This window comes from Buteo buteo, chromosome 3 (assembly GCF_964188355.1).
Source record: "Buteo buteo chromosome 3, bButBut1.hap1.1, whole genome shotgun sequence".
Classification (NCBI taxonomy): domain Eukaryota; kingdom Metazoa; phylum Chordata; class Aves; order Accipitriformes; family Accipitridae; genus Buteo; species Buteo buteo.
Genome location: NC_134173.1, coordinates 9452942 through 9477386, shown reverse-complemented (window position 1 = coordinate 9477386; position 24445 = coordinate 9452942). Strand labels below are relative to the sequence as shown.

General features: G+C 42.5%; 1 protein-coding gene across 1 annotated transcript in view; it reads right to left on the bottom strand.

Moving 5' to 3' along the window:
* Positions 1 to 344: 344 nt before the first annotated feature.
* Positions 345 to 24445, bottom strand: part of TMEFF1 (transmembrane protein with EGF like and two follistatin like domains 1) — a 126296-nt gene continuing 102195 nt past the window's right edge. The window contains exons 6-10 of the mRNA XM_075022773.1: positions 13736 to 13884; positions 13378 to 13443; positions 7437 to 7560; positions 3138 to 3296; positions 345 to 1452 (exon numbers count right to left, since the gene is read on the bottom strand). Of these exons, the coding sequence (XP_074878874.1) occupies positions 1368 to 1452; positions 3138 to 3296; positions 7437 to 7560; positions 13378 to 13443; positions 13736 to 13884 (583 nt within the window). The 3' untranslated portion in view covers positions 345 to 1367. The remainder of the gene's footprint in view (positions 1453 to 3137; positions 3297 to 7436; positions 7561 to 13377; positions 13444 to 13735; positions 13885 to 24445) is intronic.

Here is a 24445-nt window from a genome sequence, read left to right as displayed (position 1 = left end):
AGGAAAGTTAAGTAACTTACTAATTAAGCAGGAAAGCAAACTTGCATATTTTTAACGATCTACTTTTGTTTTCATGTTACTGGCGTGCTTTCCTCCGAGGGAATTCAAAGAGTGGTCACGAAAATTAACACGGTTGTTTTTTCCAGCAAAACAACTTCAGGTCTTCAGCTTGCTGCAATTACCACATGGGATAACAAATAAACACACTAAACCAGAGGCAATATAGTGAAAAAGTTGTATTGTGACATGCTTTTCCAGTTCAAAATGTTGAAAGCATTTTTTTTTTTATTGAACAAATTATTAAATCCCACATGCAAAATTTTGAAAGCCTAAACTACATGTTAAAACAGCTGAACACATCCTATTCACACTTTATCTCGGGATCTTTCGAACGACAACTAACAGTCTATTATTATAACTATGACCAGCAGACTAATTTGGATGGACTTCTTTAGCTCTTGAAAATACTCTATACAAGAGCACTAGTAATTCATTCACTTTTATTATTATTTTTTATTTTAATCACAAACACTATACAATCTGTATTGTAGGTGTTAAAACATGTATTTTCTTTAAAAAAGTTTAAGAAGTATTAAAACAGCTTTAACAGTGATCAAGTAGGCTTTATTCCAATTATTTGTGTTCAATTATTCAACACCAATTTTTACAATACCTAAATCTACTAAGACCTACTTCTTTTGGACCTGTGCCATCTGCTCTACCAGGTAACTTCCGAAATTATGAAATTTATAATTTTCCTCTTTAAAAATAAATTGTTGGAATTATTTATGAAGATGGCAGTGCTTAGACCCAGCCCACACATTTTATAAATATGTTACAACTACACACAGCACACAGCTTCACAGTTCATGCGATAGGCAGTGTCTAAAAAATCAGTTACTAACTTCCAAAAACATTTAAATATCTACGGTATTTAAACACAGTGTTTTCTAGTTTCTCATAAGAAAAGTAAGCTGTAAACATTTTTACCTTTAGTTCATGCCTTGTTTGCTAGGTAATGTGGACTTTTTTGTTGGTTTGTTGTTTGTTTTTTTTTTTAATCTACAACAATTGGTGGAATAAATCTGTGTTCCCAAAAATATTACATTCCATGGATAAAGCACAAGTCTATTATATAACCATGTGATACAGATACATAAAATGAACTACTGTATTCAAAAACATAAAAGTAAAGATACTAAAACAGTCCATAGCTGTTAGAGCTGATGCTTTCAGAATACAGACCAACATTGTTACACTAAAAATGTTCAAAAATAAGGCCTCTGAAATAAATATTTCCATTCTTTAAAAAAAGATATAATAAAAATGTACATCACATGGTCAATGTAGGTATAAAAATCACTAAGTTAAACCATTCTGGATGATGTATCTGAAGTAAAATGGCCTAGGTTTTGCTTCTGCCGACGTCCTCTGTTGTTTTTGGGGCATTTTCTGTTAAAAAAAGAGAGAGAGAAAGAAAAAGGAGGGCTGATTCTATATATGCCACATAAAATTCAGCCGAGCAATAACACATGGACGTAACTTTCTGTACTTAACAATAGCAAGGAGTCTGTGAGCTGTGCTGACAGGGGGGATGCTCCTGCTGTTTGGCATCAGACTGTCACCTGGGGATGTCTGTGGGACCCCAGATCACTCAGAGGGGAGTTCTGCTTGAACTTGAGACCGAAGCCAGCAAGGTGCTGTCCTTCAGCCTTCCTCCAGCAAAACACGTACCATGGTGAATAATTGCATTGGCTTTACTTTATACATATTTCATACTTAAAATCCAGTGGATGGTAAGACTGGATCAGTCAGCCTTTGGAAGTGCTGGCTCTCCAGGCGTCCTGCTGCTCATGGCAGCCCCTGAGACAGAGCCCACCCAGGACTCTCTGTGGGGTGACTCAGGCAATCCCCTTCTTGGGGATGGACACAGGACTAAGAAAGGATTCACAAAACCCAGCAATTCTGAACGGGACGGGACTTTCTCAGCCCGTCAGACAGACTGTTCCTGAGAGACTGTGAGTTGGGGAATGGTCATAGGGAGGCTGAAAGAGGAGGGATGCTGAACCACAGCCTTCCACACCACTGCTTTGGCCAGCAGGGTGTTGAGTAAAAACAGGGACGACATCAATTGGATGAGCCAAATTAACTCTTTTACATGTGCAGGAGGTGTTAGATATGTGTACTTATACCTGCTATGTCAAACCTTACGAGACAGATAGGGAAGGAGGCTTATACTGTTTGTTCACAGGGGTGTCACTCTACATCACTGAGTTTGGGAAGCCATGCGCTAATGCAGTAGCAGAAAGTTTTATGGCCCAATGTAACTGGGGCTGAAAAAGTGAAGGATGAGTTGAGGAGGAAAACTCAAAGTGTGGCATGGATGCCCAAGTGTAGGACTTAAATGCTTCATGTACCTATAAGGGAACAAAGCCATCCTTAACCTATCCCAGAGCCCTCAGTCCTTCTTGGGTTCAAGTCCTTGATGAGCAAACTGAATCCCTTGTCATCAAAAAGAATCCATGGGTCTCATCTCAGTTTTCATACAGGGTAAGAGTCTGAGACAACCCAGAAACTTGAACACTGTGCTTGTGCATCTTCACATTTCATAAAATAGGTTCCCACGGAGAGTGCCTAATAACAGGACTAGCTGCACATTGATTTTCAGAAAGCATATATGGTGTGAGGGATACTTCTCTCTCTGTGTAACACCATTTACAGTGGTACTGCAGGGAACAGCATCTTGTCAACCTCTCTGGTTTCACTGGGTGTGAGGGGGGATCATAGCTTCTATAAGATATCATCAATGCTTGAATAACTCCAGTGAAGGTCTAACACAGTAGCTGACCTTTTGGATGTGTTTCAAGGCTGATCTCTTCTACTGGGTATTTGGACTGGGGATTCAGAGTAGTTACCGGTGGTTTGTGAATTTAAACAAAGGTGTGGTTTGTGACAAAAAAAAAAAAAAAGTCAATAGGATGTTACATAATTCTTCTACTTCAGTCATTAGGTATTTTTTATGTGGGTATTTTAGGACATAAGTTAAAGCACATAAAAATTTGGGAGTCAAATATTTAAACACAGAAAAAGTATATCCATACAATGTGTAATTTTTCACTGTTTTTGAATTTACCTACCTTGTTATGCACATGACAATTGCAACTATAATGGCAATCTGTACAGCTCCAATTATTGCTGCAATAAGGACATGCGTAAGCTTTTGTCTACTTGGGACAACATAAAGAATACTAAAGTCTGTCTTTTCACAGTGCTGTCCAGTATATCCTGATTCACACCTGAAAAAGAAAAGGTATATTTCATGGAAACTGTAATTTGACAACAGCCCAGTCACTTTGCAGATGAAATAAGGAGTCCAAGGTGACTCTAGCTGAAAAGGAGCTGGTGAGAAAGCAGAGGTGTGGTAACACTTAGGTTGGGGAATGGTTTGGATTTCTGTGGCAAGAGAAAAGACAGAGCAGATATGCTCTGCTTTCCTGGATGAGGTTACTAGTGGCCCTCTGAAAACACACCAGCGTGGTGAAGGCCCTGATTTGGCAAAAGAAATATGTGGGGTCGTTATTAAATTGGGGCAATATTTAGGAGGAATAAAGCAACTAGGTGAAACATGTAGACAAGGCTAAATGAAACACAAAGAAGCACGCTCATGAAACACGCTCATGCAACATCAATATGGGAGGGAAGTGACAAAGAGGAAGAGAAACCTTGAAAAATGGGGGGAAAGGAAGATCCCTTTTCAAGCTGCAGCCTACAGAAGTGGAATCCTGCAAAACCTATTGGACAAGACCAGCATCAACCCCCCTCCTGCCTTGTCACCAAACCAAAATTTGACAGAGGTCGGGTTAGAAAATCCAATGGCCCACAACTGTTCAAGTAAGAGTTCACAGAAGAATCCATAAAAATTGCCCAGGGGTGGGGGAGAAATGGCTGGAGACAGAAGAGAAGCAGCTGCTCTAAATGCCTGAGCAAAGCAGCAGTTAGCTCAGTGAGAAACTCAGCAGAGGCTGCTCCTGTTCAGCAACATGTATTCAGGTACTGCAAGATGGACCAGTGGTGAAGGTGGCAGTGGAAACACGCTCTGGAGAAATTCGTGTCACAAGGCAAGAGAAGCAGAAGCACAAGGAAAGGCAAAAGCCACCCAAGACACTGAGCTGCTGTCTGCAGAATCAAAGGCCACCACTCACATCCCTGAGCAAGTTCCTTGTACAGCTATCCTTTAAAACCGACTGATGCAAATGCATCATGAAGGGCTACTGAATCATACAATTGGGCTCCAGCTCTGTAGTAGACAGCTGGAGAAGAAATACAAACACGCAGGCAGAGAAACAATCCTTTTGTAAACTGGATCAGATAAGCCTGAATGAGACACAAAATCAGTCTCATCCATCCAAAAGCTTTGTGCTAGGGTAGGAATTAATTCTGTTTGGAGGAATGAAATAATTACTCCACAGACCTTCCTACAACTGCTAATGCAACTTCTAATCCCCCTTTGCATGCAGGGATAATAGTTGGGGTTTACATGTTCATAATCTTGTGACTCTACTTTCTCCAGCCATGAGCTGCTGTGTAAGGAGTTTTGGTTCAGGCATGAAACAAGTTCCAGTAAGAGCAGAGTTATTAAAGAAAAACCCCCATGTACTGAAAGTAAGCTCTGTAATGGCTAGGAAGGGAATCAAGAGAAACATGTATTAGCATACAGGAAGAAACAGGACAGGGAACACATTGTTAATCGTGCAAAAAGAAACAATAAGGGCTCCTTGCTAGTGAAGAGGACTGAATTCTTACTGTTACTTTGCTTTTCATTATGAAGGTAACAGTCAAAGTGTGATCAATGTGAGAATTGCTTTAAAGCAGAGGAGGCAAAACAAAGCAGAGGAGGCACAAGTAATTCAAAGATGTTTCCTCAGAAACACTGAAGCGCCAGGAAATTATTTCTGAGAAGTACTGAATGGAGATTCAGGAGTATTGAATTCCGGCAAAGAAGAAGTGCTTGTGTTAAGAACTATGTTGGTGGTGGGATAAAGTACTAGGCACTAGTTTAAGCTACCTTAAACTAGTAGAACAGATTTTAAAGCGTTCTGCTGCATTAATATATAACAAGATAATATAGCATTAATATAACAGCAAGATAAATAGAGGTCAGCAGGGATTTATCAAAATATGCTGATCAGTCAATTAATTGAGTTAGCATAAAGAAGTTTAGATTTCTTTGCAAAGAGCTGAACTGTTCCTCCTTGATGTAGCCTGCCATAAGGACAGGGCAGAACTGCACTGCATAAGAGGGACAGCAGGGGATAGACCAGATCCCCGCTGTGCAAAGGCTGCTAAACTAAATATTATGCAATTGACTACTACAAAACCTTCCTCCCACCTGCCTGCTGGCATTCCTGGAAGGCTGCTGTACAATGAGCAGGAAGATTCATTGCCCCCAGTGAAAGCAAAAGTCAGAATTTGCTCTGCACAGGTATTTTCTGCAGTTTTTTAGGTCATCTGATACCTCACATATATCACTACTAGGAAATGAGGACCAAATTAAACAATGTATATGCTAGATGTGTATGAGAATGCAAAGCATTTGAAAATAACAATCTGCCCCTAGCATTCATCATTATATTTTCATTGCCAGAGAAAGAGATATTTTTTTTTCTTTGGTAGAAGTACATGATTACTATGGCGGATTGCTGTCTGATATAAACCATTTGTTTCCTTAATAACTCTGTTCCAGTAAGAAACACACATAAAGTATGAGACCATCAGTATTTAAATAGCCAAGAAAAATCCAAAGGAGATCTGATACTTAGGGTTAAGAACTGAGAGTCAGAAATTCTTGACTGGAAACACATGAGGTTTGTTGTGCTAGGTCCAGTGCTGAGATATTGTTCAGGTTGTTTAAACAAATATTAAAGGTACTAATAGTATATGTAATTATAAAATAAAATTTAAGGGACAGTACATTAATTAAATTCATCAAAACATTGCCTATCAGTAATTATTAGAGTAATAATGAATATTTAAATGATTGAATAGTAATTGAATCATAAATGAATAAATGACTATATGATTAGCGCCATCCAGAAAAAAATTCTGAGAAACAAAAATATCAGTTCATTCAGCCAGGAATGTTTTCCTTGAAATACCTCTACTTTAAATATTTTGAGGAAAAATCCATCAGAAATTGTGTTAAACGCAGCTCTAGGTCAAAGAATACTGTAATCAAATAGTGCTGCCTAATGCCCATCAAGATGATGTTGGGGATGTGCCCAGTTTCCCAAGGAAGCAAAGGCGTGTTGAGCTCTCTTGGTTCTAGCCAAAGAAAAGAGAAAAGCATATAAGTCCTATTGGAAAGGTGAAAATAAACAAGAAAGGGTGTCAGAGGGGAAAAGGAATAATATAAGCTTTCAAATGCTTAAGCTGACAACCATATTGGCTCTGCCTTTTGGGCTTCCTGCCCTCTGATCAGTCTGGAAACCCTTAAATCTTGGCAGTGCAAAAAACCCCTAAATATCCTTGACCAATAAAGGTCAGGGGAGAAAATGTGATAGTATCTAATGGATTTACAGCTGAAGTTTCCAAAGCAAAGGAAAGCAAAGAGTTATAGCATCTTCAACCACATTAATCTGAAAGTACAAGCTTGCAAGATAAAAGTTCAGGAGTGAAACCTCCTAATAAGTAGGGCACTACATGTTATTAAGAAGAAATGGCCTTTTTCTATAAACAACTTTTAAAATTAATTTTTATTTTTGAGGAAAACAAAGATGCAGAATTTAGTTGGTGAAATGTAAAGAAAAAAATTATCTGGGAGCTAAGGAAATAAACTGGAACACTCAGATATCCTGGGAAACATTGAGAGGCTTAATACTGAGCGTACTGAGCTGCTAGATTATATTGTAGACAAAAAGTGCAGGCTAAAGAATATTTTGCAATTTTATACTCTCTAGATGAAGCCTATTATTGTGAAAAAAGGCAATAAATGTTAAAAATAAGATATTGATACTCTAGAGAGAGTTTATGACAGGAGCAATAAAATGTACAGATAGTGTAAGAACAGACTGAGAGGTCAATGGGGAAAGCACAGTCATACAGAGAAGCCATGCAAGACAGAAGCATTTTTTTGTGTGTTGTGTTTTGTTTTTTTTTCTCTATATAGGATTTAGCAGCTGAAAATAAGAACACAACACTGAGGCCACACTTCTCAGAGGGATTCAGCTTCTGAACTACCTGACTGACTGAGCCTCTCCTTTGAGCCCAATCTCCCGCACGACTGGAGCAGCTGGGTGCTGCCCACAGCATAGGGATATGGCTCCTGTGCCACTGGTTAGATAACTGCAAGCTGATACATCCTGTAATTATGTCTAGAGAGCATTTTGATTAAGCTTTACAGCAATCTCAAGCACATTTTGGAGGCATGCAGGACTTACCGGCAGGAAGCCTTCTGAGTGGAATAAATGAATTCACATTTTCCATGTATACAGTAGCCGTTGAAGCTTTCTGAACAAGGTATGTGGTTTCCAATGTAAATGTCTTCTCTTTGATCACTGGCGTCTTGAAAAGAAATGTACATAAACAATTACAAATGGCTGCACGATAGTCATTAAAAAATCTCAACCAAGAATAGCATATCCTTAAAAACTTGTAGTGAATAAAGGAATACAGAATAATAAAGGAAAGGCTTAAGGGTGAAGCTTCAGAGGCACCTACAGAGATTTGCTAGAATGTACTGCACTGAAAAATTATCCTCAGAGACAGCTACATATGCTTCTTATGTCAGGTTTCTCGAAAGGAGAAAAGTATTCATGACAGAAACAAGCCAATGCAGGAAGATCAGCAGAAGCCTTGTCAGTGGCATTGGGGCAAAGAGCTAATACATAGACACAGAGAGCGTTCTGCCATGTCTAAACAGAGGAAAAAAATCTGAAGGGTTAGAACGAAGCTGAACCACATTTTATGATTACTGGGTAGAATACAACTTGATGAAGCCCAGATCCGACTGGTACCACCAGTCGTTACAGCTGAAATCAAACACACTACAATAGTTGTCTTCCTCAGTGAAACGCTTTTATGGAGAGGGAACTTCAAAACATTGAAATGAGCTGAAAATACCCATTCCTTTGGGAAGTGTACTGGTTTTGGCTGGGATGGAGTTAACTTTCTAAATAGCAGTGTGTACGGTGCTGTGTTTTAGATTTCTGACAGAAACAGTGCTGAGAACACACCAGTGTTCTGGCTGTTGCTTGCACAGCATCACAGCTTTCTCTGCTTCTCCCCTCTGTGAGTCGGCTGGGGGTGGGCAAGAGCCTGGGAGGAGGTGCGGCCAGGACAGCTGACCCCAATTCACCAAAGGGATATTCCCTACCATGTGACATCATGCTGAGCAATAAAAACTGCGGTTTTGGTTTTTCCAAGGTAGCAGTTGCTCAGAGACCAGCTGGGCATCAGTCTGCTGGTGGGATGTTGCGAGTGATGGCTTTTACATTGCTTGTTGGTTTTTTTCCCCTTCACTTCTTAAACTGCCTTTATCTTGACCAATGAGTTTTTCTGGTTTTGCTCTCTCCTCCATCCTCCTGGGGGGAAGATGGGGCTGAGCAAGTGGCTGGTGGGCACTTAGTGGCTGGCCGGGTCAGCCCAGCACAGGAAGGCAGTCCCTTCTGCCCCAACGCCTTTTGTGCTTCTGTCATGTTACTAAAACTATCTAAAGCTGTGTACATTTTCAACCGTTCTTTCCCCAAAATTCTTCTGTAAAAAAGTCCTAAACACAGAAGTTGGTATTTCATAATGAACTTCTCTAAAGAGCAGGGATCTAAAGATGCGAGTGTTAATTGTGGAATTATGTTCATTTCCATGGCAATAGACTATAGCATCACAAATACAAGATTATAATAGACTGCAGGTGCAAAGCAAAAAGGGACTGTGAAGAAGAAATCTCTTATACAATTGCAGATATTTGAAATAACACCAGCAAGAAAGATAATGTATTTATACAAGAAAAAAAAGGCATGGTGCTGTTTTAGGTTTTCCCTGAACATTTTCCGGAATGTTTTCTAATTTGTTCCAGGAGAAAAAAAATAATCTAACTATTAGAGGTTTTAGATATAAGGAAGACTGTTGGATCAGGCTATGGTTCAAAGATACAGAAGACTTGATACAAGGGAAGAACATTGCCTAATACTGACAATACGTCCACCACTGCCCTGATGGAATGGACTATGTGGTAGCATGCCTAAGAGGAGAAAAGTGGGGATGTCTCATCCCAAAACTGTTGCCTCCCTCTCCTCCTCCAAGCAGTTAATTACTGTCACATCTGGTCTCAATCAAAGGCTAGTAATAAGCTACATACATATTAGTCTGCTCAGATAGCTGTGCCATGTCTGGTTTTAATGTATGTACTAATAGAGAATGTGAGGCCCCGCAAAAGATGCATCCCCTGAAAGGTGGTCAGATAGCCAGGGTCACCCAAGTCAGAGGCAAAACTTGTATTTAGCAAAGAGATGTTGTTAAATGCAGGACTTGATTAAAGCTAGTGTAAAACAGACATTTACCCACCTATTGATGGGACTCCGCCTGCTAGATTGCTTCAGAGCTTCAAAGTGCAAGATTTAACTGGTGTAGGAGCCTTGAAAGAGTGGCTGGATATAAGAGTTCAGATACTTCACCAGAAGCAAGAGGCATGCACAAAAACTGAAACTATCATGCTCATCTTGGTACAACAAAACCAGCAAGACAGATGAATCTGGGAAGAGAGACCTTTCTGATGTAACTTTAGGTAGCCACTTGCACTGCAGGAGAAGGAGACTGTCATGACTGTGGTTCTAGAGACTAGAAGGTAGTATACATTCAGAGAACAGGGTTTAACAAGAGTAACTCACAGGAATTTAAAGCAAAAGCAAACAGATAGAAGTGTGGACTGTTCTCTTATCCCGGAAGAAAAAGTCATTCAAAGTAGTTCACTTCAAGCTCTCGCTATTATAAAAAGACCAGACTACTGCATAGAAAAATTTCAAAACAATTTTTTTGCACAAGACATACTCCCTCTGTGCACATCGTTTGCCGAACTTGAGACTGCATAAGCTATATGCATTAATAATGATAATTATATACAATGTTTTTTGCACTAACTAGACTTCAAGGGCAATTAAAATGCAATGAATAAAAGGCTGTAACTTCTTCTGAATAGGAACCAAAAGTGGTGTTTCATTACATCACATAATAAGATGTATATTCCATTTGGTGCCTTTTGTGCCATTATAATGTAAATGAAGACTGACATTATATCATTCTAACTGGCACATCATATGGAGTGAAAATAAGAGAATTTGTGAAAAAAGAAAATTATATGGAGCTTTCTGGCTCTGAACGGCTTCTCAAGAAGAATACAAGGAATGAAAGCCATGGTGGGATGGCTTTACTCTGGGAGGCCATGGGAGTGCAAAACAAGTATAACGACAGAAAAAACTAAAGACCAGAGCTAACAGAGAAGATACCAACTCCTCACAAAAAAACCCTGCATTAAGACCAGTGCCAAGGAGAAAGAACAGAGAGTTATGGTTGTTAGTGGTTCCCTCCTGTGCGGAACAGAAGCACTCATTTACAGACCGGACCCTCTTTTCAGGGAAATTTCTGCCTCCCTGGGGCCCGAATTAGGGATATCACCACAGGACTAAACAGCTTAGTACAACCTTCAGACTACTATCCATTCCTCTTGTTTCACATGGGTACTAATGATGTAGCAACAAAGAGTCTGAGGTTGATCAAAAGAGATATCACACTGCTGTGACAAGCAGGTCTTGGAAATTCTTGAAGTTTGTAGGAGGTAACTTCTTGTCACAGGTACTCAGTGAGCCAACTAGGAAAGACGCCCTCCTAGGCTTGCTATTTGTGAATAGAGAAGGACTCGTGGGGGATGTGATGGTAGGTGTCTGTCTTGGCCGCAGTGATCATGAAATGGTTGAGTTTAAGATATTCAATGTAATGAGAAAAAAGGACAGCAGAGTTGCTACCCTGGACTTCTGAAGAGCAAACTTGAAGCTATTCAGGGAGCTGTTTAGGAGAGTACCCTGGGAATCTGCTTTTGAGGGTTTAAGAGTCCATGAGTGCTGGTCGGTTTTTAAGAAGCACCTTTTGGAAGCACAGGGACAGGCAATCCCATTGCGTTGCAAGTCAAACAAGCGGGGCAGAAGACCAGCTTGGCTGAACAGGGAATTCCTCATGGAGCTCAAGAGGAAAAAGAAACTGTATGATCTCTGGAAGCAAGGTCAGGCTTTGCAGGAAGATTGCAGAGCTGTGGTTCATATATGCAGGGAGAAGACATGAAAGGCCAAAGCTCAATTAGAGTTGAATCTGGCCAGTGTTGTGTCAGATAACAAGGAAGGCTTTTTAAAGTATGTTAATAGCAAGAGGAGGTCTAAAGAAAACATTGGACCAATACTTGTTGAAGATGGTCATCTGACTAATAGGGATGAACTAATTTGATGTCCTCCTATGAAGTCACCTGCCTAGTGGATGAAGGTGGGTGGATGTCGTTTTTCTGGATTTTAGTAAGGCTTTTGATACTGTCCCTCACAGCATCCTTCTGGACAAGTTGTCCAACTGTGGGATGAGCAGGTTCACGGTGCGCTGGATGAAGAACTGGCTGAATGGCAGGGCTCAGTGGGTTGTAGTGAGTGGGGCTTGCATCTGGCTGGCGACTGGTCACCAGTGGTGTTCCTCAGGGCTCAAATTCTAGGGCCAGTTCTGTTCAATATATTTTTCAATGACCTGGAGGCAGGAGTCGAATGCACCATTAGCAAGTTTGCTGATGATACCAAACTGGGAGGTGCTGTTGACTCTCTCGAGGGACAAGATGCCTTGCAGAGGGATCTAGATTGGAGCATTGGGCAATAATTAATGGGATGAAATTTAACAAGTCCAAATGCTGGATTCTGCACCTAGGATGGTGTAACACCAGGCACAAAGATAAATTGGGAGAGGAGTGGCCGGAGAGCATCCCTGCAGAAAGGGAACTGGGGGTGCTGGTCAACAGCAGGCTCAATATGAGTCAGCAGTGTGCCCTGGCAGCCAGGAGGGCAAACCGCGTCCTGGGGTGCATCAACCACAGCATAAGCAGCCGGTCAACAGAGATGATTAATCCTGCTGTATTCAGCATTGGTGCGGCCTCACCTTGAGTACTGTGTGCAGTTCTGGGCCCCACAATTTAAGAAGGATGTGAAGGTCCTTGAGTGCACCAGAGGTGACAGGGCTGGAAGGAATGTCCTATGAGGAGTGGCTAAGGACTTTGGGCTTGTCTAGTTTGGAGAAAAGGAGGCTGAGGGGCGACCTCATTGCTCTTTACAGCTTCCTGAGGAGGGGACGTGGAGAGGGAGGTGCTGTGCTCTTCTGCCTGGTATCCTGTGACAGGGCATGTGGGAATGGTTCAGTGCTGCACCAGGGGAGGTGTAGACGGGACATTAAGAAGCATTTCTTTGCCGAGAGCATGGTCAAATGTCGGAACAGGCTTCCCAGAGAGGCAGTTGATGCCCCAAGCCTTAACAACATGCCTTAGCTTTTAGTCAGCCCTGAAGTGGTCAGGCAGTTGGACTAGATGATTGTTGTAGGTCCCTTCCAACTGAAACAGTCTATTCTATTCTGTTCTGTTCTATTCTATTCTGTTCATGCTATTATTTGTGAGAGAAGAGGAGGAAAGGTTAACACCTATGAAGGTCTGCTCTTTGCCAATAACTTGAGAAAGACAGAGGTGTTTTGTCCTGGACAGCAACACTTTGAGCAAGAGCCATGACATACAGAAGCATATTTGTTCTGAGAATGCACCTAAGACACAGGGGCTACTACCAGATAAAATAACTGAGCAGAAAGTGAAACTCTGCCTTATTTCAGTTATACTAAGGCTATTAAAGGTAAGGTACGGTTCATATAGGTAAAACATTTTCAGCTGATGTGGTTCAGTGTATTAGTTTACTGAAAACATTTTAAAACAACCTAACAAATACAGAATCTGCCATTTTTTTCCAGAAGTTAACAGAAAAGATGGGGTCACAGGAGGGAGGCTTGTGTCATTTCATCAGGGATGTCACAGCTCGGTGTCTTCCAGTAAAATCATTTTCACAGCACTTGGGGGGAGTCTAATCCTATGACCGCTGCATAGGGTGGTAAGCAGCTGGGCACCTTAGAGGAATACAGCAGGTAAAACTCACAAATCATGCACATCTCCTCCTTGCCAGCCTTGCAACATGCTGTAAGAAAGAAAGTGCTCACAGGTCTGTCTCGGTTATAGAAATCAAAGCTGTAAGGCAGACAAGAAGGGATCTGCGTGCTCTATTTTCTCATCTTGTGAAACCATAATGAAACAGCACAAAGTCAGCACAGTACCTTTCACCTCTGGCCGATACTGCATGCCATCATCTTTCTTTCCAACTGCGTTTGTGTCTTCTGTTTCTAGATGATAAAAACATGCATGGATAGCTATTAGGAAATGCTTATTTCCAGACCACTATATGTATGTCATTGAGAAGCCAGAATAATTTTCAAAGAAGTATTTTAATTGCAGTAAAACTGGACACATTCCCACATTGCTCCTCCCGTACGACCAGGTTGGTAGCACACCTGGTCAGTAGCAGCCAGTAACCCCAGCATCCAGACCAACACATGGCACACCTCAAGCTGTAGGTTTTGAACTAAAAAACTTAGTCAGAATTTACATTTACCAGAAAAAAAAAATTAAGCCTACCCGAGCAGTGTCCAAGATGCCTGATGTCGATCTGCTCTTGCCTCAGACACGATGCTTCTCTAACAAAGCATGGATTGTTATAGGAACTTCCATCAGAAGCACATACAGGATTAAAACTGTATCCACTGCAGTCTATATTACATACACACCTGGTAATTTAAACATACAGCAAAACAAAATTGACATCCAGCAAACAAAAATTAAGTCATGTTGAGTCCTCAGTAAACACTGGCTCATACACTAACGCCAGGAGAGAAGATGCATGAAGATGCTGAAGAATTCATTGACATCTCAGGCTTCCAAGCAGAATGTATAAAATTATGAATAGGTGCTTCAGCGTGCTTTTTAACAATGTATTCATGCTTCTTGTAGTTTTACTATGATATCAATCTCATTGATTAACACCTGACAATTGATAACACATTGCTAGGAAGACTCACTACATTAATGTAACAGTTTGTGGTGTCTGTTCTCAAGTCTGAACAAAACCAGACAAATATTCTGCTTTTTGGGGGGTGTCAGGATCCCTGAGGGAAAAAAAAGAAAAGGATTTCCATTTCTGTTAAGCAGTAAAAGGAGTTTTTCTATTTCAGAAGCTGAATGAATGACATTCATTCACACCTTTGATAGTTAACAGTGGGTTGTTTATGTTGTATTTAAAACAGGATTATGCAACATGAATTATTTCATATTGCATCTAATTGACACTTTGGTTGTTTTAGACACAGCATTTTCCATATAATTTGCAACTAGGGATTGTAAAACGAAAGTGGGAAAAAATGAAGATTTAGAACGTAGCTGGTTCCTAATGACACAAATGTAGGAGAGCCAAAGACTTAGATAGGGCTATGACTTACCTGGTTTTGGTTAGTTTTGTTGCCCCAACAAAAAGTCCTGAAATTTTACATGTGTGCATGGCACAGGAAAACTTTCCAGCTTTCCAAGCCCCACCCCACTTGTTTATTTTAAACAATATTCTACTTTTTAACTGAACTTCTATTTTTGAATGAAAGTTTCTGTGTGTGTTTCACTTTGCTCTGCAAGCTCCACTCCGCCTCTGGACTGGGAAAAGTAAGGACTGTGGCCACAGAACGGTGGGCAAGGTGGGCACCAGGTCCAGGTCTCAATCAGGATGCTGTGAGAGCAGTAAGAGACGCTCTGCATCTTCTGAGGAGGTAGCAGTGGGCACGTGGTCCCCTCCTTGCCAGAAACCTCTACAGAGGGGGCACATGGCCTGACTGCTGGGAGCTGCTGCTAGCTTCATCTAGATTCACTCTTGTAAGACATGGGGTGGGGAAAAAAAAGCAAGCTACCAACTTGCCAGGTTTTTTGTGTTCTTTCCAGCTGTTCCAGATACAATTAAATGATTAAATAGACATACGTGTGCCTCAAGTTAGTAACAGGTCTTGCAGCAGAACCCAATTCCATGCTGCAGAAATACTGAAGATAGCCCGCGTAGCTTTCTCTCTCCCTCTTTTTCCATGAATACCTTTTGTTGCCTACATTTAAAGTTGATAATTTTGCCAGTAATATCTCATGCCTGTGAGCTTCAGTTTGTTGCTAGACAAAAGAACATCTCTAGGACAAACAGGTTTTTAAGTGCACCTACTGACAGAGAAAAACTGCCCCAGTAATGAGTCTCTACACATCTTAGGGACCTACCTCAAAGTACTCAAAAAGCTGCTAAATATCAATATGATGAACATAACAATAATTTTTCTTACTAGAAATGGTAATGGTTGTAAACCTTAGACCCAGGAAAGGAAGTACTATTTTGTTTACATGCTCCTACATGATTTTAAGCCTAATGAGGGGTTTATTAAGATTTACTATACGCAAATAAAAGGCTCACAGCTCAGCAGTTGTGCACTATTATTGACACAAATGAACCGAGAGCTAGTCCTATTTTGTACGACACTGGCTATGTGCGTACAGATACCTTCGCTCAGCCTTAGCACTCGGGAACCATCACGGCCTGCGTGCACCCATCCTTGTCATGTTTGAGCACATTTGTATATGTACCTCCAGACCAATTCCATCTGTATTTCTATGTCCAAACAGCTCTAAATCTGTCTGTAGTCACCATCCAAGGTCTGTAGCATCATAATTGCTGTTGCGTTTTGTCATTCCTGGTGACAAATAAGGTGAGTTTTGAAAATAATTTTTTCTTCCTCATGGTGACATTACAGGCTAAAGTTGCAACTGCTTGGAAACTGCTTACATTTTCATGCTTCACTGTGTTTAGATTTAACATGTAATGTTAAATGCTTACTTTCTTAGCATTGCCAAATTTTTGTTTTGGGGTTAGTTGTGAATTCCTGACCCAGTTTTTCTGATAAACACTCTCAGTCTTAGCTCTAACCATCTCTTCAACGTACAAAAATTTACTTTTATCATTTAAAATTTACATCCAAAAGTAGGAAAATAAAAAAAAAAAAACCCACAAAACTACAAAAGCATAAGTCCATAAGTGCTGGGGCAGCGTGAAGCAGCTGAAGCCCGCTGACCAGCTGCAACAGGGCTTGCAGCTGCTTTGCGTTGTCGGAGCAGGACAGAACGGGTGACTGCCAGGGGTGGGAGCGAGTGAGACACCAGCCTGCTGCCAGTCTGGATACTGGGATTTGCTGGAGGCTTGCAAGCACACCAAATCCCCGGTGGGGCTTCGCTGGCACGCCAGACCCCCACCAGCTGGCAGACATATGTGCCTTCCGCCCACAGGCGTGAGGGCTGCAGGCCCGCCAGATCTCCAGCGAGGCCCTCGCCGCCCAGACAGACCCAGCCAGCCGGTGGGACACCTGCCTGCTGCCCACCCATTCCCCCTGCTGCTCGTACACGTGCTCCCCAGGCACTGCGGCCTCGCGTAGGTCCTGACTGCCCTTCCCCGCAGGGAGATGGCGGTTTCCGCCCCGCCGTGGCTTGCTGTTGCCAGCCGTTGCCGGCCACGGTGCCTGGCAAAACCGACTGGGCATCCCCTGGTGTTTGTGTCCCTGGTCTCCAGGATCTGCCCCCTCTTCCAGGATCCACGCCGTCCCCCTTCCAGGCACCCTTCTTCCGTCCAAGGGCACTGGATTTTGGGACACGTCTCCTCTCCAGAGCCCAGGCCCTCGGTTTCCCAGTCTAAGCAGTCTATCTGCAGCAGTGCACTGCACCACCAGCCCCTGACTCTGTCTCATGGCTCTTTATTAACTGGAGGATTCAGGACGTGACACTTCTGTTCAGCCTGGTCATTACCCAAATTTACAACCAGTCTGTGCTGGTTGCAGCTCAGGAGTTCAAAAGTTCAATTCCAGACGTTCACCCTCCCACACACATCCGATTATCTGCCTGATGCCATTAGCTACTTCTCTGCCTACGACCATGACGCCAAATGGTACGTCTGGCCTTCACCTGGCCATTTAGTTACTGGCAGAGATGCTTCGACAGAGCCGTCTGGCATGTAAAAGCAGGTGGTTTAAGTATACCGTGGGATAATGAACAGCTGAACGGTACTGATGTACTTAAAAAAATTGAAATTACTATGCTTCATTATTCCAACGTAAAGGGCTGTGAAGCCTGTGAGAGGGCTGAAAGGGAGCAAGTTAAGGTGAGGACATGGCTGGGGCGTGATGCTCTGAAGGGAGCAAGGTCTCCACAGATGCAGTAGGGTGGCAGAGAGGGAGCCAGGAGCACACGTTAGAAACCCGTACCCGTCAGAGAGTCTGCGTGGGGTGCGGTGAAGTTGTCCTTGCTTACAGCCGCTTGGCACTAGACCCAAAATACAGCCAGCCCTGCGGGAAGCGCCAAATTGTGAGGTGGGAGCGGTGAAATGTGGGGAGTGCTGCTCTCGATAGAAAACATGAAACAAAAAGTTGTTTTTAACTGCTCGGTGTTTGTGAAGGAAGGTAAAACCGTGGGGGAGCAAGTTGCTGCTCTGATGCTGCACATCAAACACATCGAAACTGGCAGCTGAGTCCCTGCAAGAGGACAGGACCACCAGCACAGACTGAAACAAAAAAAGCAGCTCAGGAAAGTACTGGAAGATCCCTGAATGAACCCGCTATGAAATACTGAAAATATGTTACACCCTGAAGTCAAAGAGCTACAGAGGGCAGACAATAGCTTGATACTGAGGAGATGACAGAAAATCCAACCTCCTGAGAGGAATCGACTCCCCGCACCTGCCAGTTTGAGTCCTAAAGCCAGGCAGAAGTCAAAGCCCAAGACTACTAAGCACAACCCGCAGGGCTGAACCATTCCATGGACCATACAAGCAGCACATGAAGTATGGGAGAAGACCCAGCAGTGTTAATGAGCTAAAAGTGGGGCCTCAAAAGGCAGAAATCTTATCAGGGGCTTTTGCGGGCAGGAGAGCCTGTGTGAGGCTCCGTGGACTGTGGGCTTTGTTTTTACTCACAGCTGGACTGAAATTGGATGCAGAATTGAAGTCCCATATTGTAATCTGTTCCCTGACAAGTCCCACTTACGCTGGGAAGAGAGTACGAAGAGAGTCGAGGACAACACAGAGAGCTGCCGTACTGGGTTGGTGTGGTGAGGTTTTGGTAGCAGGGGAGGGGGTAGTCATCAGCGACAGCGGTAGTGCCTCTGGGAGAACAGATTTAAGAAGGGGAACTTGCATCACGGGAGGAGATTGGAATGTGAGAGGAACCCCTCTGCAGATACCGAGGTCAGTGAGGAAGGAGGGGGAGGAGGAGCGCCGGAGGAAGGGATGCCCCTGCCGCCCGTGGTGAGATGGCAGGCTTTCCACCCCCCCAGTCCATGGAGGGGAGCGGGGGAGCAGAAGCCCACCTGCAGCCCATGGAAGACCCCATGCCGGAGCAGGTGGGTGACCAAAGGAGGCTGTGACTCCATGGGAAAGCCTGCGCTGGAGCCGTTTGTGCCTGAAGGACTGCAGCCCGTGGAAGGGACCCATGCTGGAGAAGTTTGTGAAGGACTGCAACCTGTGGGAAGGACCCAAGCTGGAGAAGTTTGTGGAGAACTGTCTCCCATGGGAGGGACCCCACACTGGAGCAGGGGAAGAGTGAGGAGTCCTCCCCCTGAGGAGGAAGGAGCAGCAGAGACAATGTGTGAGGAACTGACCCCAACCCCATTCCCCGTCCCCCTGCGCTGCTGGGGGGGAGGAGGGAGAGAAAACTGGGAGAGGAGTTGAGCCGGGAAGGAGGGAGGGGTGGCGGGAAGGTGTTCTAAGGTTAGGTTTTACTTGTCATTATCCTGTTTTGATTTGATTGGTAATAAATTAAATTGATTTTGGTTTTTTCCCAAGATGAGTCTGGTTTTTGCCTGTGACCATAATTGGTGAGTGATTCCCTCCCTGTCCTTGTCTCAACCCATGAGCATTTAGTTATATTTTCTCCTCCCCATCCCACCACAGGGGAGGAGTGAGCGAGCGGCTTCATGGGGCTTTGTTGCCAGCTGGGCTTAAACTACGACAGCTGCTCAGGAAGGGAGGGCAGGGAAAACTTGAGATCATGACGAGGGAGGAGGGATTTGTGGGAGGAGCAAGAGAGGGGCACCCAGGAGGAGAGAGTATAGACCCTAACTGTAAAATCTCTAATATTCCACCTTTTAAGCACTCAATTCTCACTTCTGCCTTAGGTCCCACCAGCACTGCATCCATGTACAGCAGTCCACGAGAGCAGTGCCACATGCAGCTCCCTGAGCGCAGCCGTGCAGCTACGGAGACTTTCCAGCACGACTTGGGCTGAATGACTGATGAACGGCAGCCCTGCTGTGACGCTGGACTCCTCTGGCCACTGGCCCGCTATGGGCACTAGCCTGAAAACTTAGTTTCAGGAGCAAAGAGATGCAAAGGTTTTGATCATATTTCTAAATTCACATACCTGGCATAAAAATATTAGGCTACACAATTAGAGATATAATATAATAATATGCAACAGAAGATGATTTTATAAATCAGGAAGCATTGGAAAGCTTCTATCAGCAAGATTTAGGTTAGGATTTTAATCCATATAAAAAAAGGTATTTTGAACAGAATTTTCCACCTTACTTCTACTCACTTTTAAAATGTATTAAAACACTACCCTGCATTTGTTGAGACAACATCACAGCTTTGATTCTAGCTTTAAATATTTTGAACACTGATTTTTAGGTAACATTTTCGTTCTATTCCTTATAGAAAAGAACAGAAGCAAGATGCATTTTCATCCCTAATCACCAGTAGACATAAAAATGAGGTGTGCTGTAAGACTGTGCTTTCTGCTGTGAGCAGGTAGGTGCACACTGAAATTACAGTGTACCAAAATGGCTGGTTTGCAATAAAAAAAAAGTAAAAAAAAAAAAAAAAAGAATATAATAGTACCTATCACACTATCACACAACCACAACAGTATTTGTAATAATAGGAAACTACTCAGATATAGAAACTTAATTTCTTATGTGAGAAATTAACTATCTAGAACATCTTAAAAACTGCTATTTTGACCCCTCAGTATATTTTCACAAATGCTAAATGCTGGTCTGAGTTTGGATGGCTGACACAATCCAAGGAGATGACAGCATGTGATGATGTCAGTCATAAATAACTGCAGAACAAAATCTTGTATTTAAGCTTCTAGTGTGGAAAACCTGAGGTTCAAACCCAGGCCTGAGTTGCTTCCATGCTGCAAGCAGACCAGGAAAGTGAATATGGGACAACCACAGCTGAGCAGCCAGCCCTGACTCCTGGGGTCACACGTGAGAAGTCTCCTGGGTAGGCAGCACAGAAGCTTAAGTCCTGTTTCTCAGGCAAATATTGCTCTGACAGGTATGTTTATTCCTCAGGAGTGACCCTACAAGAGAATCAGGAAGCATCTTGGGAAAGAAAACTTGGAATCATGCAAATTTTCACAAAGAAAAAAGTAATTCTTTTGAAAGCTTGCAAAACAAAAATGCCAGTGTACTTTTAAACATCATAGTATCTTTCTCCTAGCTCTCAATTATTTACTGCTATTTGGAGTAATGTCCAGGAACAATTGCCTGAGGTCCAGCAGTGGTGCAAGCATAAATCGTTATCTGAAGCTGATCTTGACCTGCTAAAAGTGAGGATAAGCACAGCAAAGTCTGCATCAACCCCCCAAACCCCCCCAACCCTACAAGAAAAGGCTTCTCTGTTCCCCCAGTTGCTTTTTAAAAGTGCCAGTTTTCCCTCAGGCTTGCCAAAGCCACGCCATGCTGGGTAAATCAATCATCACATTCCAATACAAGTCAAGACTCTGGCAAAGTCTTAGCCCTACTACTGATACTGCATGTTTTGCCACCGTCGCTTGGAGCTGAGTGAGGACTCCACAGCTTGAGCCCCACCGCAGCTCTGCTGTTGGCTTTTCTATATGTTTGACAAACATGATCCTGCTTCATGCCCCATGAAAATAAAGAAAAACTACCAGCTGGTGCCTTCAGCCTGATGTGTGGCTGCTCAGCACAGCCTTCAGAAGAAAGGAGTTAGTCACTTAAGGAAAAGTCACTTAACAGAATCGTGTATTAACGACATCGTAAAAGTGCTTGATGCTTCATACCAGAAAGAAGTGAATGAGTGGTTCGAGTTTTTGCTGTAACAGCTTGTTGTAAAAGTCACACTGGAATAAAAGGAGTCAGAGCACTATATGAGTTTTTTTCATGATAACCTTCTTATTGGTTTTAACCAAAAGGATTGAAACAGGTAGTTAATTCTCCAAGTTGATGTCTTGCTGGAGAGGGTTGCTGCTCAGTGTCCTCAACAGATCTTTTCTCTCGCTTAGCCCTGGAAAGTCAACAGGATGTATTCAGGTGTTTTCCTGATGCACTAGGGTATACAGAAAAAAAACCCTTCATTTTGTCCCCTGTCATCAGAGAGTCGACATCCTAAGAAAAAAGGCACCAGCTTGGTGTGACAACGTGCTTTTAGAAGTTGCATGCGTATCGTTCATTAACACCATTAGTTAAACAGAAAAGCATTTGAATCTCAGGAAAGTACAAAGTGCTATAATTAAACCAAACAAATTTTTTAGGTGGTTTTAATAAATAAGAAACGAGAATGTACAAGTCATTTATTAGGGGCTACTAGGTGTAACAAAGAAAACGTGTTTAGTAAAATGATGTGACACATTTGAAACGAGCTCAGGCTGTAAGAGTACTTGCTGCTATCAGTAAATTAATTAGATCCCCAGAGATCAGAACACATTTCAAGGCTCCTTTTTGTTTTCAGGCTTCAAGGTGTACGTGGTTTGTTGGAAGTTCTGCGTGCTTAAAAACCACAGTAGATTCAAAGAAAAGAGAGGAAGAAAAGGAAAGGAAAAGCAGATTTGTGGAGTGGGCTTGGCTACTGAGAGAGGCTGGCATTTCCAACCAACAGATCAGGCTGCTGCATTTGTGCCCATGTGGGATTTGCTCACAAATGTATTTTTCTGGCCTGGCCTCACAGAGAGTGCTGCTTGCTACCCCTTCCCAGTAGCCGACAGCAACAGTAAGCTTTCTCAGGTAGTCGCCTATTTATCGGCACATCTGCTTACAAATGTAAAATGGAAACACTAGAATAAAACAAAGTGTTTGAAATGCACACAGATGGATAAGGGTATGCTTGATGGAATAAATTTAGGTGAATTGAAATAGCAGGGGTGTTGCAATTGCAGTTAAGAAGATAACCATGTCAAATGAAGGATTACCTTTCATTTGATGTTTCTTCCCTTGTGTGCAGTTCTTCCCAGATGAAACCTGAACTAAGAAAATCTGGATTTCAAAGTGATTCTCTACCTATTCGACTAGAGCTGAATCTTCATTAGGTTTTTTCGCATCTTTTTAAAAATCCCTTTTGACTAGAGCTGAATCTTCATTAGTTTTTTCTGCATCTTTTTAAAAATCCCTTTATAGCACAAGAAAAGTAGATTTCAATTCTACAAGCTTTTCTGTGCCCTGCCTGAACACCCTCTCGGTCTTTACTTCTGCCCAGCAATGCAGAACACCTTTTAAATATCATAAGCTTCAGCTACTTTCCAGCCATCCCTTCACTCCCTTTTCTAATTTCATGGCATGGCTCTCTCTGACCACTGTAGAAATTTAGTCCTTACCCGCAGTGAGCTTCTAGCAGCATACATGGTGAATGGATGCTTGCTCCGACAAGAGCAACCTAACCCTCCCTCCACCTTTGAATAACAGAAACCTTCTGGTTGTGACTTGGCACACACTGCTGCAAAAATCGTTAAAAAAATACATTAAAAAAACAGGCCTGGATTATTATCCATCTAGGATCTATTCAATTTCTTAGTAGTCCATATAATGAAAAGACCATTATACTATTCCTTTCGTATCAGGATTTCCTATCGTCCAATTTTACATAATTCAGTAATCCCATGACACAATCATAAATCCCTTGTTTAGGTTGATTTCCTCTATTGTTTGTGTCTGTGTGTTTTGCTTTACACACAGATACTTAGGATTTTTTTCTGCTGGACCAGAAAGCTGTGAATTGCATTTACACAGAATTAAGATACCCTTCCTTATGAATAACTACATACGATATCATACCTTAAAAAGGTAAAAAAAAAAAAAAAAAAAGAAGTTGGCTATGGTAAATGTGTGAAAAAGTGGTCAAAAGAGGCAAATATAAACCAGCATGCCATACTTCAAACAGACCAAATCTTTCCCTGGAAGACAAATTAGACAGACAAGGCAGAGACTGGGACTTTAAAATATCCATATTGGTATTTCTAAATGTTAATACTTATACTTCTGAATTTCTGATTGGGCCAATGTGAAAACAGATATTACGTAAATTATAGGCGAGTTGAATCTATATGTTGCTGAGACACATTTTCTTTCCAAAGGAAATCTTGTAAAATGTTAATCTCGAAAGGTCTACTTGGGGATGAGTTGTCAATCTTTCTTGAAAATCTACATTATGAGTCAAAACAGATCTTTGACAGCATAGTACACTTATTAAAAAAAGACTGAATGTGCTCAGAATCTCATTTCCATATTTCATCTGTTAAAAAACAAAATTTAGGTAAAACTGAGAACATGACACATTTGAACTTTTACAGTGAGGCTATTTTTAAGTTAATGATTTCCTTACCAAAGGCCAAAAAAAAAAAAAAAAATAAAAAATTGTATTTTAAACTGAATTAATGAAGTTTATTCCAGCCATTTAGGGACCGAAGGAAGGTTGTTACTGAGCATAAGATGGAGTACAAGCTGATCACTCAAGTGGGGGCCTTGACAAGGTGGAGGAACCTCCTAAAGTCTGAAGATGAAGGGAAAGCCACAGGACAGACTGGGGGTGGACTGGCAGGGGAGAAGCCCTGCAGAAGACGACCTGAGGGTCCAAGGGAGCAGCAGGCTGGTGGGCTGCATCACCAAAGGGTTGCCAGCAGAGCAAGGGAAATGACTGTTACCCTCCACTTGGCACTCGTGAGGTCCCATCTGGAGTACTCTGTCCAGTTTTGGGACCCCCCCAGTAACAGCAAACACTTGGAGAAACTGGAGAGGGTCTGGTGGCGAGCCACTGCGATGGGTAGAGGGCTGGAGCATGTGCTGTGTAAGGAATGGCTGGGGGCACTGGGCTTGTTCAGCCTGGAGAAGAGGAGGCTAAGGAGGTGACTGATTACTGTCACTGGCAATCTAAGAGGGGTTATCGAGAAGACAAGAGGGAGGCTCTTCTCAGAGGTGCACCGTGTAGGGGCAAGCCGTGGCGAGATAAATTCTGATTGAATGCAAGGAGATTATTCCTCAAAGTGAGAGCAACTC